The sequence below is a fragment of the Salmo salar genome, chromosome ssa24 (genome assembly GCF_905237065.1).
Source record: "Salmo salar chromosome ssa24, Ssal_v3.1, whole genome shotgun sequence".
Taxonomy (NCBI): domain Eukaryota; kingdom Metazoa; phylum Chordata; class Actinopteri; order Salmoniformes; family Salmonidae; genus Salmo; species Salmo salar.
In genome coordinates this window covers 24,778,539-24,793,793 of record NC_059465.1, presented here as the reverse complement: position 1 = coordinate 24,793,793, position 15,255 = coordinate 24,778,539, and the positions used below count along the sequence as shown (strand labels likewise).

General features: G+C 45.5%; 1 protein-coding gene across 5 annotated transcripts in view; it reads left to right on the top strand.

Annotated features, from left to right (window-relative positions):
* Positions 1-15,255, top strand: part of LOC106585474 (homeobox protein cut-like 2) — a 114,827-nt gene that overhangs the window by 44,435 nt on the left and 55,137 nt on the right. For 4 of the 5 annotated variants that reach the window (XM_014171709.2, XM_014171711.2, XM_014171710.2 and 1 more), the window contains exons 2-3: positions 458-568; positions 2,149-2,196. In XM_014171709.2, coding sequence (XP_014027184.2) covers positions 458-568; positions 2,149-2,196 — 159 coding nt within the window. Of the gene's footprint in view, positions 1-457; positions 569-1,881; positions 1,989-2,148; positions 2,197-15,255 lie in introns of those variants that run through there. The other variant, XM_014171713.2, reaches the window with a different exon arrangement.

Below are 15,255 nucleotides of genomic sequence, written 5' to 3'. Positions count from 1 at the left end.
AGCTCTTCATTTCTCCAGGAAGCCCTATATTTGTTTATTAGGTTGTTTGTCAGGTTATTGGTTCCTTCACACGTGACTCCGCTGCCTTGTTTATTCTTTCTCTCTCTCCTCTATCTCTCCTCTCTCTCCTCTCTCTCTCACTGGAGTTCCATGGCCGTTGCAAGCGTATTGATTATTTCAAATACTGATTATCTAAAATGCCTTCTGCTACTGTAGGCATTGGATTTATTTTGGCTTAATTATTTATGGGCCAGGGCTTGCAGTAAGTATTACCTCTATAAGATCATGAAGGATTACATAGTTAATATTCAGCACTGTATTTTTATTTATGTACACTCTAAGCTGCACTGTATTACAGTTGGCAGCCTCTCTAAGTGGTCTCTCTCTCTCTCTCTCTCTCTCTCTCTCGCACGCTCTCTGTTGCTCTCCCTCTCTCCCTCTTTTTTTGTGTTTATAGAGGGAGTTAAACTCAGTAGCGTCTGAGCTGGCAGGGCGACAGGAAGAGAGCGAGCACTCCCACAAGCACCTGGTGGAGCTGAGCCGGGAGTTCAAGAGAAATGTCCCAGAGGTTAGTGCACCCTACCTCCTACACCCTGCCTCCTCCCTACCCACTGTACTCTGCCTCCTCCCTACCCCCTATCTCCTACACCCTGCCTCCTCCCTACCCACTACACTCTGTCTCCTCCCTACCTCCTACACCCTGCCTCCTCCATACTCCCTACCTCCTACACCCTGCCTCCTCCCTACCCTCTACACCCTGACTCCTCCCTACACCCTGCCTCCTCCCTACCCCCTACACCCTGGCTCCTCCCTACACCCTGCCTCCTCCCTACCCCCTACACCCTGCCTCCTCCCTACCCCCTACACCCTGCCTCCTCCCTACCCCCTACACCCTGCCTCCTCCCTACCCCCTACACCCTGCCTCCTCCCTACATCCTGGCTCCTCCCTACACCCTGGCTCCTCCCTACACCCTGCCTCCTCCCTACTCCCTACCTCCTACACCCTGCCTCCTCCCTACTCCCTACCTCCTACACCCTGCCTCCTCCATACTCCCTGCCTCCTCCCTACCCCCTACACCCTGCCTCCCCCCTACACCCTGGCTCCTCCCTACCCCCTACACCCTGCCTCCTTCCTACCCCCTACACCCTGCCTCCTCCCTACCCCCTACACCCTGCCTCCTCCCTAAACCCTGCCTCCTCCCTAAACCCTGCCTCCTCCCGAAACCCTGCCTCCTCCCTACACCCTGCCTCCTCCCTACCCCCTAAACCCTGCCTCCTCCCTACCCACTACCCCCTGCCTCCTCCCTACCCCCTGCCTCCTCCCTACCCTGCTATGAGTTCTATGTGTCATTCTGCTCATCTCTGCTCCACTAGGCAGACTGACTTGCTCAGTGTTTGAGCCCTGCTTACCTTTGTGCCTGGAATTATTTATTTCATTTTATAATCCGCTTTAGTGCATATAATTTGCGCACAATGCTTGGGACAAGTCAGTCTCATTACCCCAACCCCCCTTCTCCAGGTATGTTAACATTTAAATTAAAATATGTGGTTTACAGCTAGGTGTTGTTTAAGGCCAGTGTATCTGCAGTAGCACCATGGTCACAGCCAGGGTTCCTTGGATCTCCCAGAGTCAGACTGCAGATCCCCTGTCCCTGGTTGAGAGTGGGGAGAGTGTGCTGTAACCTTGTCAGTATAATACAGGTGCAGATGGCAGGATCAGGCTGTCCCCACAGGCAGCTCAATCCCTCTACCTGGAGCTCACTGAGAGCCAGGAGGAAGGGAGAAGCTGGAGCCTGAGCTAATACAAGCAGGAAATCCCCACTTACACACCCCACTTTTAACCCCCCCATCCTCCTCTGCCTCCCTCCCTCTCAAATTAATCCAAACCAGGGACGTTGCTTCTTCGGCTGAAATTTGGCTAAAGAAAAATACATCTGGGATCAAACAGCATTTGACAGTCTTCATCATCTTAAAGTTGTCCATAACAAGTTAGTATATTCAGTACTATTGAGACAAATTATAATACAAGGTGCAGTAGAAGTCTTCCCCTGTTCTCAACAGGGCAATTGGTCCCTAGTTAGATGGAGCTTCTACCCCCTTCTAGTGTCTCAAAAATGTAAAACCTTGGTTCTGTTTATCTGTATTCAGGAAGTGCGGGAGATGGTGGCTCCTGTCCTCAAGAGTTTCCAAGCCCAGGTGAGTTGACATCTCCTTGCCTATGTTTTACCTGTGGGGCTTTGACATGATTTACAGACACTTTACCAATTACATTCTGACACAAAGCACTGTAAGGATGGGTGATAGGGTAGCAGGGATAGAACTTTATGGCCAAGTGTAAGGAGGATCCAGTTTTCATGTTACACTTCATCTGATGCTTATTGACTGATGCCTTTTCTGTCAAAGTGGAGTAGCTGCCATTAGATGATCAGATACTGTATCTGACTGCTCATATTATCTTGGCTGAGACAAGCCCTCATTTCCTGTTGGGATGGTGCATTCTTAGTGCCCTCTCTGACGCTGCCATATTGAAAAAGTCATCTGATACCTAACAAGGCTCTGCTCTAGCCATTAAACCAAGGTCATAAATCACATTTGTGAGCTGCGTTATGGTCCACAAAGTAGAGGCATATTGAAATGATACTACAAATAATGTTTCCAGTCTCCCTCTCTCTCCTCAACTCACCATTTGAAAGGTAACCTGAAAGCTGGATCACTAAATATGATAACAACATGGATTGTTTGGCTCTCATTTATTATCATAGTCAACTTGTTTTTTAAAAAGTTTTGTAAATAGCTAGGCCAAAGCAGCAGTCTGTTTTGGCTGGAGTTATTCTGTTCAATGCTGCTGCTATGTGAGGTTCATGTCAAGGCCAATTGAATGGCTGTGACCTCAAAGGCACAGACACAAAAATATCAAAAAGGCCCTGCCATATCTGTATTGTGCAAACATGCAGTAAAAATACTTGAAAGTATTACGAAAGTACGTTTTGGGGGTATCTGTACTTTACTATTTAGATTTTTGACAACTTACTTTTACTTCACTACATTCTTAAAGAAAATAATATACTTTTTACTCCATACATTTTCCCTCGCACCCAAAAGTACTTGTTACATTTAGAATGCTTAGCAGGACAGGAAAATTGTCAAATTCACACACTTCTCAAGAGAACATCTCTGGTCATCCCTACTGCCTCTGATCTGGCGGACTCACTAAACAATGTGAGTGTTGGAGTGTGCCCCTGGCTATCGGTAAATAAAAAAAACAAGAAAACGCTGCTGTCTGGTTTGCTTAATATAAGGAATTTGAAATTATATATTATTTTACTTTTACTTTTAGTACTTAAGTATATTTTAGCAATTACATTTACTTTTGATACTTCAGTATATTTTAAACCAGATCATTTTAGACTTACTCAAGTAGGATTTTATTGGGTGACTTTTACTTGAGTCATTTTAAATTAAGGTATCTTTACTTTTACTCAAGTAAGACAATTGGGTACTTTTTCCACCATTGCAAACATTAACCTAGGGGATTAATCTGAGCACTATTGATGTTTGACAACAGGGAATATAGATGTTTAGAAAGTAAATAAAGTAGATGGCTGATAATGAAAGATAATATTAAAGCTTTCTCCAGAGGTATCGGTCTTGAAGGATGCAAGGTCTTCACTATTACTTTGGATCTCTCTTATCAAACTTCCATATGTATAGAATACAGATTTGAAAAGTAAAATGTACTACTGTGCATACAATCATTCTCACTATGCATAATCATAAATGAATGAAACCCCTTGTGTTTTCTGATACATTTTGACCTTCCTGCTTAATGTCAAACAGCTTGCGGAGGCTTGTGAACTTTACCCACCAGTAGTCAGCCAGGCCTTAGAGTAATGCTGAGGGAGTTATACCTGCTGCTTCAGGGGTGAAGTACAGTAAGGAGGAGGTGTAGTTGCAGGCGCTTGTTTGGCTGTGTGTTTTGGGATACACTAAAACTCCCCTACAGCTGTACTGTAAAGGTGGCGTTTGAGCCAGAAGAGTGTGTGTGTGTGTGTTTGTGTGTGTGTGTGTCTGTCTCTATATGAGAGGCACACAGCTCGGAGGAGTCCCTCTTGGTATTTGGATCCTCATCATGCCACTTTTAAAAGAGAAGTCTCTGCCTTTGAAGTGTTTGCGACATGACAGGTTCTCTTTCTTTTCTGTTTCATTTCAATGTACCCCTCCCACTTTTTCTCTCTCCCCTCGTCCGATCCTGGCTTCTAATTATCGCTAACCAGGCGACTGATTAGAAGCACGTCGACAACGACCTAGTTTCTACAGCGCTGAAGTACCACAAAGGGTTAATCCCAGAGCTGGTGGCTGTCATTGGTCGCTTCCCTCCTTCTTCTTCTTCTTCTTCTCCTTCTTTTTCATTCCTCTTTTCTTTCCTTCCCTGGAAGTTTGCTAATGAGGTCCCGTCAGAGCTGGGGAGAGGTGTTAATTTGGCCTTGTGAAGTGGGAAGGAGATTAAGGACAGTGAGGAGTTTACAGCTTAAAATACACCGCTGTCCTTATTAATCCACTGGGCCCTGGGAGACCAGCGTTTTTGGTTTTATAATGAACACTGTCTTATAATGAAGGTAATTTTAATAAAATGTACTGCAGAGACAGATGAGATGGTACATGTCTCCATGGTCTCCGGCACACCTTTGGGGCTGGTGGATATGACAGTTATTTCTCAAATAACCGATGGCAGGAGAGAGAGGCCTGTTGGACTGAGACTGAGCCTCTCTGCTCCACACGCTGTTCACACAACTTTCACACAACCTTCCACTGTTCACACAACTTTCACACAACCTTCCGTTGCAATCTGACTATACGGTATTGCAGACTCCACCAAGCCTACATGGGATCCAAGAGGCAATTTATACCTCTCTCTCATTTTAGAGTGTAAATCCCCCTTAGGTCTCACCTTCTCAACAAAAAACTGTGATGGAATTCTGGAATCTGTTGGCTGTGGATTCCTGTGTGGCTAGATTCATCTTCATACAGCTAGATACTGTAGATGCCAGATATTGTAGATACTGGCTCTGTATTGGGATGTCAGACCAAAATGAACCAGTCATCTAATTTTCCCCTCTTCACTTGATGTCGTTCGGCAGCCTACTCAGAAAAAGAAAACAGCAGCCCGGGCTCCTAATTACGGAAACTTGCTTTACAATGATAATCCGAGGAGTAATTTAGCGTGCACAATGAGAGTTGTGGTGCTTGAGTTGCGCAGATGGAGAATCTGATAAATAGTTTGTAACGTGTAATTAGCGGCTCTGCCGGTTACATACCATTAACCCCTCGAGCTCAGGAATCATTATTGGCCCTCATTATCAGCCAGAAAGGTACAATGGAGCTGACTAGACATCAAAACCATCAAACAGCTTTTAACACACTGCCGACTGTGGGTTGGGGTTGGATGGTGGACACCTGTCTTTGATTCTAACTGTGCCATCTCTTCCCCTGAGGTTGTGGTGATGATATGGGCAGAAAACAATGTTTTTTTCTCTGTTATTCATGCTCTAGTAGTAAATTAAACATACAGAAAGGAGATAATCCCACATCTCTTTAAGTCAATAGCAGAAACAGTGCCGGGAAAAAAGTATTTGCCCCTTTTCTGATATTCTCTATTTTTGCATATTTTTGATACTAAATGATCGTCATCCAAAACCTAGTATTAAATAAAGGGAACCTGAGTATTTATTTATTTATTTAATTAATGAATTAATTAACAAACACTCAATAACTGGTTGTGCCAAAATTAGCTGCAATGACTGCAACCAAATGCTTCCTATAGTTGTTGAACAGTCTCATATCGCTGTCGAGGAAATTTGGCCCACTCTTGCATGCAGAACTGCTTTAACTCAGCAACATTTATGGGTTTTCAAGCATGAACTGCTCGTTTCAAGTCCTGCCACAACATCTCAATTGGGATTAGGTAAGGACTTTGACTAGGCCATTCCAAAACTTTACATTTGTTGCTTTTTAGCCATTTAGCTTTTTAGCCATGTAGACTTGATTGTGTGTTTTGGATTATTGTCTTGCTGCATGACCCAGCTGCGCTTCAGCTCACAGACGGATGGCCTGACATTCTCCGGTAGAATTCTCTGATACAGAGCAGAATTCATGGTTCCTTCTATTAAGGCAAGTCTTCCAGGTCCTGAGGCAGCAAAGCATCCCCAAATCATCACACTACCATCACCATGCTTGACCGTTGGTATGAGGTACTTACTGTGGAATGCAGTGTTTGCGACCCATGTCATCCAAAAAGTTGACTCAAGTTTGCCCAGCACCTGGAAGCACATCAAGACTCTTGGAAGAATGTTATATGGACAGATGATTAAAAGGTATAACTTTTTGGACGACATGGGTCCCATTTATGCCTAGCGAAGACCAAACCCTGCATTCCACAGTAAGAAAATCAGTGTGCAAATGGTGCGACCACCATTTGCCTCATGCAGCACGACACATCTCCTACAAATAGAGTTGATGAGGCTGTTAATTGTGGCTTGTGGAATGTTGTCCCGCTCTTCTTCAATGGCTGTGCGAAGTTTCTGGATATTGGCTGCAGTCAGGTCAAGACCCTGGTGAGGACGACGAGCATGCAGATGAGCTTCCCTGAGACGGTTTCTGTGCAGAAATTCTTTGGTTGTGCAAACCCACAGTTTCATCAGCTGTCCAGGTGGCTGGTCTCAGACGATCCCGCAGGTGAAGAAGCCGGATGTGGAGGTTCTGGGCTGGCGTGGTTACTCGTAGTCTGCGGTTGTGAGGCCGATTTGGATGTACTGCCAAATTCTCTAAAACGACGTTGGAGGCGACTTATGGTAGAGCAATGAACATTCAATTCTCTGGCAACAGCTCTGGTGGACATTCCTGCAGTCAGCTTCTTGAAATGCCACACCTGTCAGGTGGATGGATTATCTTGGCAAAGGAGAAATGCTCACTAACAGGGATGTAAACAAATTTGTGCACAACATTTTAGAGAAATAAGCTTTTTGTGCGTATGGAAAAATGTGGGGATCTTTTATTTCGGCTCACAAAACATGGGACCAACACTTTACATGTTAAGTTTATATTTTTGTTCAGTGTAGATGTGGTTTTAATTCAAGCTCCATTTATAATCATGCTATGTATGTACATTTCAATACCTTCCAATCAAGGTATATTCAGTACTTCTGAAGTCTATCAGCTGATATGAAACTAATGTCCTGCAGAGACACCAGTCTATCAGTCCCCTGTTGCAGACCTGCCCATGAACCCTGAGCCCAGAGCCTGAACCCATACAGAGCAGAGCGGGCAGCATTGCCGCTAGCTAGGTAGACACACAGTCTTTGATCATCCATCGAGAGGAGACCAGTCCTTCCTGTTTTTGATTAATTCCTGAAGGAAATTATAATTTGTCTTGAAGGTATAAATATGTTATGAATAGTGGAATGAATCAAAGAGTAAAGGATGATGATTAATTATGGCGCTGTGATGAAAGGCGGTGTGTGTTATGACACAAGTTTCCTCCTTGTCATTACGAGAGGCTTCATAATTACTTTTCTACACAAAAAAGCTCCTGGCTGTCCTGCCGGTGGCAAGAGCGCCGCAGCGGTGAGTCTAACGGTCATAAAGCTTTTCCTTGTCTAATTGTCTGTGGGGCTCTATGGCACTTTCATAGATGAGGGACTGTGCCGTTTGTGAAATACAGTGGTGATGCTCCCGCTTTAACGACCCAATGAAGACAGATCTACATTATGGACTAAATTGGTTGGTTATTAGGTGCAGATAGGCTGATCAGATGGGTATCATGGGTCGGTGGGTTTGGATTGGTTCGTAGAGTCCTCATCTCAATGCAGTAGTCTATAAAGGTGAGGTTTGGGACAGTGTTGAAAGTGTCACTAAGTACAGTACAGCACAATTTGATACCTAGAAACTCCCCTCAGTACAATTCCACATTCACATATCTCCAGAACATCTGTGAGATACGACATATCTCTGGATCTGACCCACTCCAACTCTGTGTTGCTGGATCTATCCCTCTCAACCATGTCTATTGTGATGCCTGTGTGCTGAGCTGCTGAGGTGGTTCTAATGCTGTCTGTCTGCTGTCTGTCTGCTGTCTGTCTGTCTGCAGTCTGTCTGCTGTCTGTCTGCTGTCTGTCTGCTGTCTGTCTGCTGTCTGTCTCAGGCTCAGGCTCATTGAGCAGCAGCCAGTCAGCCTAGGCCCATACAGGAACTCCAGGCCATTAGGTATGAACAGCACACACCACACCTCCAACCTATTGTTGGGAATATAATGGACTGCAGGGGCCATGTAAACCAGTGATACTCTCTCGCACTCTCGCTCTCTCTCTAGCTCTCGCTCTCTCCCCCCTCTCTCTTTCTTTCTCTCTCTCCCTGTCCCCTGGTTTATCACTTGTGTCATCTACATTGGGGAGAGTGTGGGGTTCTCTGCACCAATAGGAGCTCATATTTAAGGCCCTCCACCTGAGGCAGCAATAGTGCTCCCATTGAGGACATACTGTACTGTATTTGTTTTGTCTCTTTGCTTTTTTATTAACGTCATTAGTATAGCTACATTACAGTAGCTGGTAGAGTAAGAGAACACATTATTCAGTCGAATCAAATGTATTTAGCAGAGATTCTTGGGTTAGACATAATAAAATAATGTCCCTCAGCCCAGTTCATCCATGCAGTCTGTCCTGTAGAACAGTCTTCTCTCTCTGCTGCTGCCTTTGACACTGGTCATAATTAGTGCTGCAGCTCTGCTAATTTAAAAGTCCATACACAGAGACCAGGGAGTCGGGACATGTCACAGAAGATTAAACCCAGAGTGAATACACAAAGCTATATGACTGTCCCAGACTTGTCTTCATCCTTCTTGACTGATGTTTTGACTGGGCTGTGTTTGTGCTGGAATCCCTCATCCTCCATCAGACTCCCAGCGTTAGTCTCATTACACGTCTCAGGGCTGTGTGTGAAGACGCGTTGGGATGTGATTGTGTTTTGGTGTGTTTGTTTTCCTGTACTGACTGATGCCCTGTCTGCACATCCCAGTTGGAGATATTCATCATTATAGGAGCGTGTTTAGATATAGGGATGCACACTAGGTAAAGAGAGAGAGGTGTGATGTTATAAATAGGCACTTGCCTCTCTAGCCATGTGGAATTGATGAGTTTTAGCACATTGTGCTCTGCAGTGCTAGGTTTAATTTCTACAGTCCTGACAGCACAAACCTCTGAGCCAAGAGACTTCATATCTGAGTAATGCTGCTGTGCAAATGTTAGCCATGTTTGACGACGGTGTTGTGCTGCTGTTATTGGGCATCAGACTGCCCATATATCCACTCTCTGTAAACCTCCCACCACCTTAACAGCCACTCCTCAGACTCCCTTACTCACCCCTTGACAAACAGGCAATCTCTGAAAGAACCACAGTAACTCTCTCCTCTCATCTAACAGGCAGTCTCTGAGACTCCTAACTCCAGCCCCAGCTCCGGCCTTAAATGGTCAACTGACTTGTTATGAGACAGGCATTAGGCTCCCCAAGGGATCCCAGTCTGAGAGCAAAGCAGAGTAAAGCAGTTGTGTTCTTGGGATGCTCTGACTCCTAGCTGGCTCCCTCTCCGCTGCTGGCAAGAGCACAGTCGAATTAGCCAATAAAAATGTGTGAAATCGGTGCCTCTGTTCCGGCGAGGACATGCCAGGAGAAATAAACGTCAGCGCTTGTACAACCAGGAAAACCCCATGTGAGGAAGAAAAGGCAGAACAGGGGAGCTGCTCCGCCAATTCCGTGACGTGATGCTGTGATTTCAGGACCAGAGTCAGCACTACACAGCCACTGAGCCCAAGACCCAGTCAGTCATAGACGCAGATGCAGTCAGAGACGCAGAGCAAGTCTTCTTACATCTACCACAGATACACAGCTAGAGATCAAACCAGTTGCAGTGTAGTCACATACAGAACATGGGCTGCTGTCAGAAGACGAGGTCCTCCCATGTGGTGTTGAAGAGATTTTAATTCTGTTTGTCTGTTCCCCTGCAGAAGTCTGTATCCTGTAATTTTCATATCACATTGTGTTGTGCTGTGAAGTTAAATTTCAGCAGAATCTAAACACACTAATTAAATATCACAACTTTTCTGAAGAAGGCACTCCTAAAGGTACCTGAAATTTTTATTTAGACTTCAAAAGAAGCCAAGACTTTAAAGTAAATCTATTGTTTTTCATTTAGACTTTCTTGTGGAAGCACTGCTGTATGTAGTTTTGATTGATCTGGTAATTAAAATATGCAGAGAGGGAAAAATATTAACTGCTTGTTTTAGAAAACAGCCAACACTTTTTCCAGCACAGATAATTACATTTCACACATTGATGTTCTTTACACAGCATTCATCGGTCTCATTATTTTTCCATTTTCATCTTTCTGGTGGGAGATCGATAGATTGATAAAATGATGGAGCCTATCTTAAATAATGTAAAGGAGAGAAGCTAGGCTCACTTTGCGTCTGGCTAAGTGCTTGAACTTTTATTCTCCTTTCAAATTATGTTTAATATCCCATGAAGGTACTGTAGACTTCACAATGCTACCGTCTTTACTTAATCAATATAATTCAAGGGGTTAAATCATTTATTTTCATTTTTGCTTTCCCTGTAAAGCGAATGTGGAGTTCTGCTGACACTTGTCAGGGCTAATATATAAAACTATAAAGAAACTGGCAATTCGAAGAAAGACAGCATAAATTAGGCCAATTAGTACCTAGGGAACATTTAGCTAGGAGAGATAGCAGCTCAAAATGTCCCACAGACTACCGTTGGGTCCTATTGTTTACAATGTGACCTGACAGTTTGGGTCTCTTCAATTTCGGATTAACTACAGTACTAATTAACATGGAAGGAACTCTACTGCAGAGGTAGACAAATGTGCATTAAGAGAAAAGAGAAGCAACCCATGTATAGTTTTAATGAAAAGTTTTTTTTCCCTCTACATGCTGTCTAATGTGATTCTTACAGATCCATTTGCACTATTCTGATGCTACTTTTTACCATTGTATCTCCCAAACCCGGGTACCACAGAGCGCTTTGCCTTTCCCACAAACAGATATGTGTGTATTCAACTCCCCACTGTAGCTCCCCTGTGTGTCTCTTCCCTTCATCCCTCGGTTTGATCAGAGAGGAGTAAAGTGGCGATGGTGGCCTGAAGAAGAGCGCGTGAGAGAGAGAGCAAGAGCGTAAAAACACGTCTTCAATTAAAGCCGCAGCTTTGCATCTCCCTGTGATTCCGCTTCTATTGCCGAGTTCCGTCCCTTTTAATTGGGTCTCCGTGGAGTAGTGTGAGTTCCCGCTCCTTCAGCCTGATGGGCCCAGCCTGGAGAGGGGCTGCTGGGACAGCCAAGGGGAACAGCTGCTGATGTTGGGGCCCTGCCACTGACACTGGGAGAGTGATGGAGGACTGGGGGAGTCAGCTGGATCTGGATGGAGAGGGAGGGACACACTGGTACAGGGGGCTTGGCCATGTATCACTCTTTACAGATGGCCCAGGTTATTCACTCTGTCAGAGAGGCAGAGCTGCATTAGAGCACAATAACTGATTCAGTGTGTGGCGTGAACTGGTGTGGTGTATGTACGCTACTCCGTCTTTGTCAATGTCATTTGTGTGCGTGCATGGATGGTGTGTGTGTGTGTGTGTGTGTGTGTGTGTGTGTGTGTGTGTGTGTGTGTGTGTTGTCTAGCGAGACACATGAAGGACGGCTGGAGGTGCTGTGAGATTCTGTGATGTCTTTTTTTATGATCTCATATTGAGACCAATCTCTGTCCATTCACCTGAAGGACAGCCAGCTATTCCCCAACTAAATTAGCCAGCATCTGGGAGCAGGCTTCTACAGGCTCCCTTTAATATCAAATCAAATCAAATGTATTTATATAGCCCTTCTTACATCAGCTGATATCTCAAAGTGCTGTACAGAAACCCAGCCTAAAACCCCAAACAGCAAGCAATGCAGGTGTAGAAGCACGGTGGCTAGGAAAAACTCCCTAGAAAGGCCAAAACCTAGGAAGAAACCTAGAGAGGAACCAGGCTATGAGGGGTGGCCAGTCCTCTTCTGGCTGTGCCGGGTGGATACATGCTTTAGACACACACATGCTCATGCACACGCACACGCACACTCACAAACACACTCCCTCATGGGCGCATACACATGTGTATTCTCAATCTGCCCTCTCCTTCTCCACTTTTCTTTCATCATTTTCCCTGTTTGGGGGGGGTTGGGGTGGGTTGGGTTGGTTGAGGGTTGGGGTGTAATTGCAAGCATTGTCTGATGGTGCCCCTGCTGGACGGGGCTGGAGAGCCTGGGGGAGTGTGTGACTGTGATTTCCACGGACACTGTCTATCAAGCCTGGCAATGGATACCATACTTACTCTGTGTGTGTGTGTGTGTGTGTGTGTGTGTGTGTGTGTGTGTGTGTGTGTGTGTGTGTGTGTGTGGTGTTTGCTTCCTGAATCCATCTCTAGAAGTGTACCATTACATTTCGCCCATGAGGCTGTGGGCAGGAGGCAAATGTGCATTTCTCTTCCACCAGTCTTCCCTAATTAAACCATTTTTGTGAAGGCTGGTTTTTCATTCATGGAGGATGCTTCCTCTCTTTGTAATGAAATATCAGTTGGGCTAGCTAGCGCTGCAGAACCATGACATCCCGTGTGAAAACCTCCCCAAATCACAGTGGCTGCAGCCGTGCGTCAGGTTGCTTTATTTATACCCCGGGTGGAGTTGTCCTACACTCTGAGCATACGGGGGCTTACGTAACCCATGACAGCAAGTAGGAGCTCAGTCAGGAAACTCTGATGATATAAAGCTTCCTGAAAGGTTGCTTTATTAGATTCAATTCATGATGGATCTCCTGTAGGCTAAACAGTGTATATTTTTCATTATGCTCACATGCATATTAGAAACTCATTTTGAACAATATGATTAACCTTCTAGCCTCTGTAGCTCAGTATTTCCTCAGTAAGGGCTGATTTCTCCTTATTTTCAGTGTGACTCTCATCCCATGAGCTCTCATCACATGTGCCCGACATTAACCCCACATCTAAACCACTGTTGACCTGTAACATGAGAGATCAGACAGATAAGCTGCTCATTACAGTCATGACACCAAACTCCTGGCATAGTTCATTTTGTTTTACAGCTTTTAGAACAGTCTTGGTACTGGGGCACATGGGCTTTAGGCACGCAGGAGGTCCCATTCAGGAGGGAGGGCGAGCCATGGCCGTTCAGGAGGGAGGGCGAGCCATGGCCATTCAGGAGGGAGAGCGAGCGAGCCATGGCCATTCAGGAGGGAGGGCGAGCGAGCCATGGCCGTTCAGGAGGGAGGGCGAGCGAGCCATGGCCGTTCAGGAGGGAGGGCGAGCCATGGCCGTTCAGGAGGGAGGGCAAGCCATGGCCGTTCAGGAGGGAGGGCGAGCGAGCCATGGCCGTTCAGGAGGGAGGGCGAGCCATGGCCGTTCAGGAGGGAGGGCAAGCCATGGCCGTTCAGGAGGGAGGGCGAGCCATGGCCAGCCCTCTCACAGAGCCGAGAGGGAGTGTGTGTTATTGTGCCCCCCACCACCAGACTGCTGATTTACGCTGCTGAAATGGACTGCCACAAACTGGGCTCTCAAGCCTGTAAATGATCCTCAGGTCAACTGCTAAAAGGCTTTATGTACTGATATGACAGTTACTCCAGTTTTTTTGGGAGAATCTTGGCTCACCTCTGAAAGCAGTGCACTATATAACTTTTTCTATTAAAGTGTCACTCTAACGTTGTAATATTTTGTAATCTCATTTTCTCCAATATATAGTATTAAGAAGCACCCTTAAGGTGCACGCACATGCACATGCACATACACACCTTGTGAATATTGCTATTTGTCCTTACCTGGTTCTAATTATAGTGTATGATGGCACACCTTCACGGAGCCAACAGTGATCTGTCATTGACAGGCCCACAGAGCTCCATGCTCACTGTGAAAGGGAGTGATATCTCTCTGTAAAATATGTATGACATCAAAAAGCCTTAAAGGTTATTACAAATGAATAATGAGTAGTGGGGCGAGAGCAGTAATGTTTAATTTAACATGCACCAATATAGAGCTGGACTGGCTCCCAGCAGTGGTAACTTGCCTGTTGGCCTGGCTGGCCCATACTGCCTGTCTGCCTGCCTGTCTGTCTGCCTGTCTGCTAGGAACACGGGCTCCAACACACACATTCTCAAATGAACATTCATGTTCAGTAGTCTGTATGAATGATCATAGATTTGGTTTCCTTGAATAGACTCGATCTAGGTCTATACTAACAGCATATTTGATACACACAAGCACAGGCTTCAGTAGCATCATCCTCAAATCCTCTGTCGGTTACAAGACAGAGAAAAGCTCTCTCTCTCTCCCAGTATTTCTCTGAAGGAACTTGAATCATGGCCCTGAACTGCTCACGTTAATGTCTGAAGACACTGTACAAAATTGCCTTGTTTATGCCTGTAATGTAAACTGTCTGTTCCAGTGTCGCTCATTCTCAGTGAAACCGGCGAAGATGACAGCCGAGTCTGGAGTGAATTTGTCGGGCGACTACCTGGGAAACAACAGTCATTAATTATGTAAAACTCTTCTCACAATGGGAGCAGAGAGCAGCATACAACTGCAGCTCTGGCTCCTATTAGAGTCACTGTACTCTACAATAAGCCCCTGCTGCCTGGGGCGCTGTGGAGGGATTATCAACCTTCTCAACAACCACCACCCCCTTGACCCTGACACACACACACACACACACACACACACACACACACACACACACACACACACACACACACACACACACACACACACACACACACACACACACACACACATGTCCTGGTATGTTTAGCTGGGGATGAGAATGAGATGAGTCTGTGCTGTCTCCCTCTCCTAACAGCCCCATCATTCACTGCTCTACTCTACACTTCCCGTTATTTGTTTTGTTTTTGTTCTGCAATTGCCTGTTTTCCGGCATCCTCGGAAAACGATAGGTGAAAGAGAAAAATCTGACAGGACAAATTATATATCATACCAGTGGGGAAGGGAAGGGACTGTTTCATTGCTGATGGTGCTGTCATAACTAGCCCTGTTCATAGGAAGTAGTCATTTTGTTCACATGCTGAATTAAGACCCATCTCCCCCAGTGGACATCACTACTGACAGCTGATAGTGGACGTCCTTTCTTCTTTCAAGTTGGT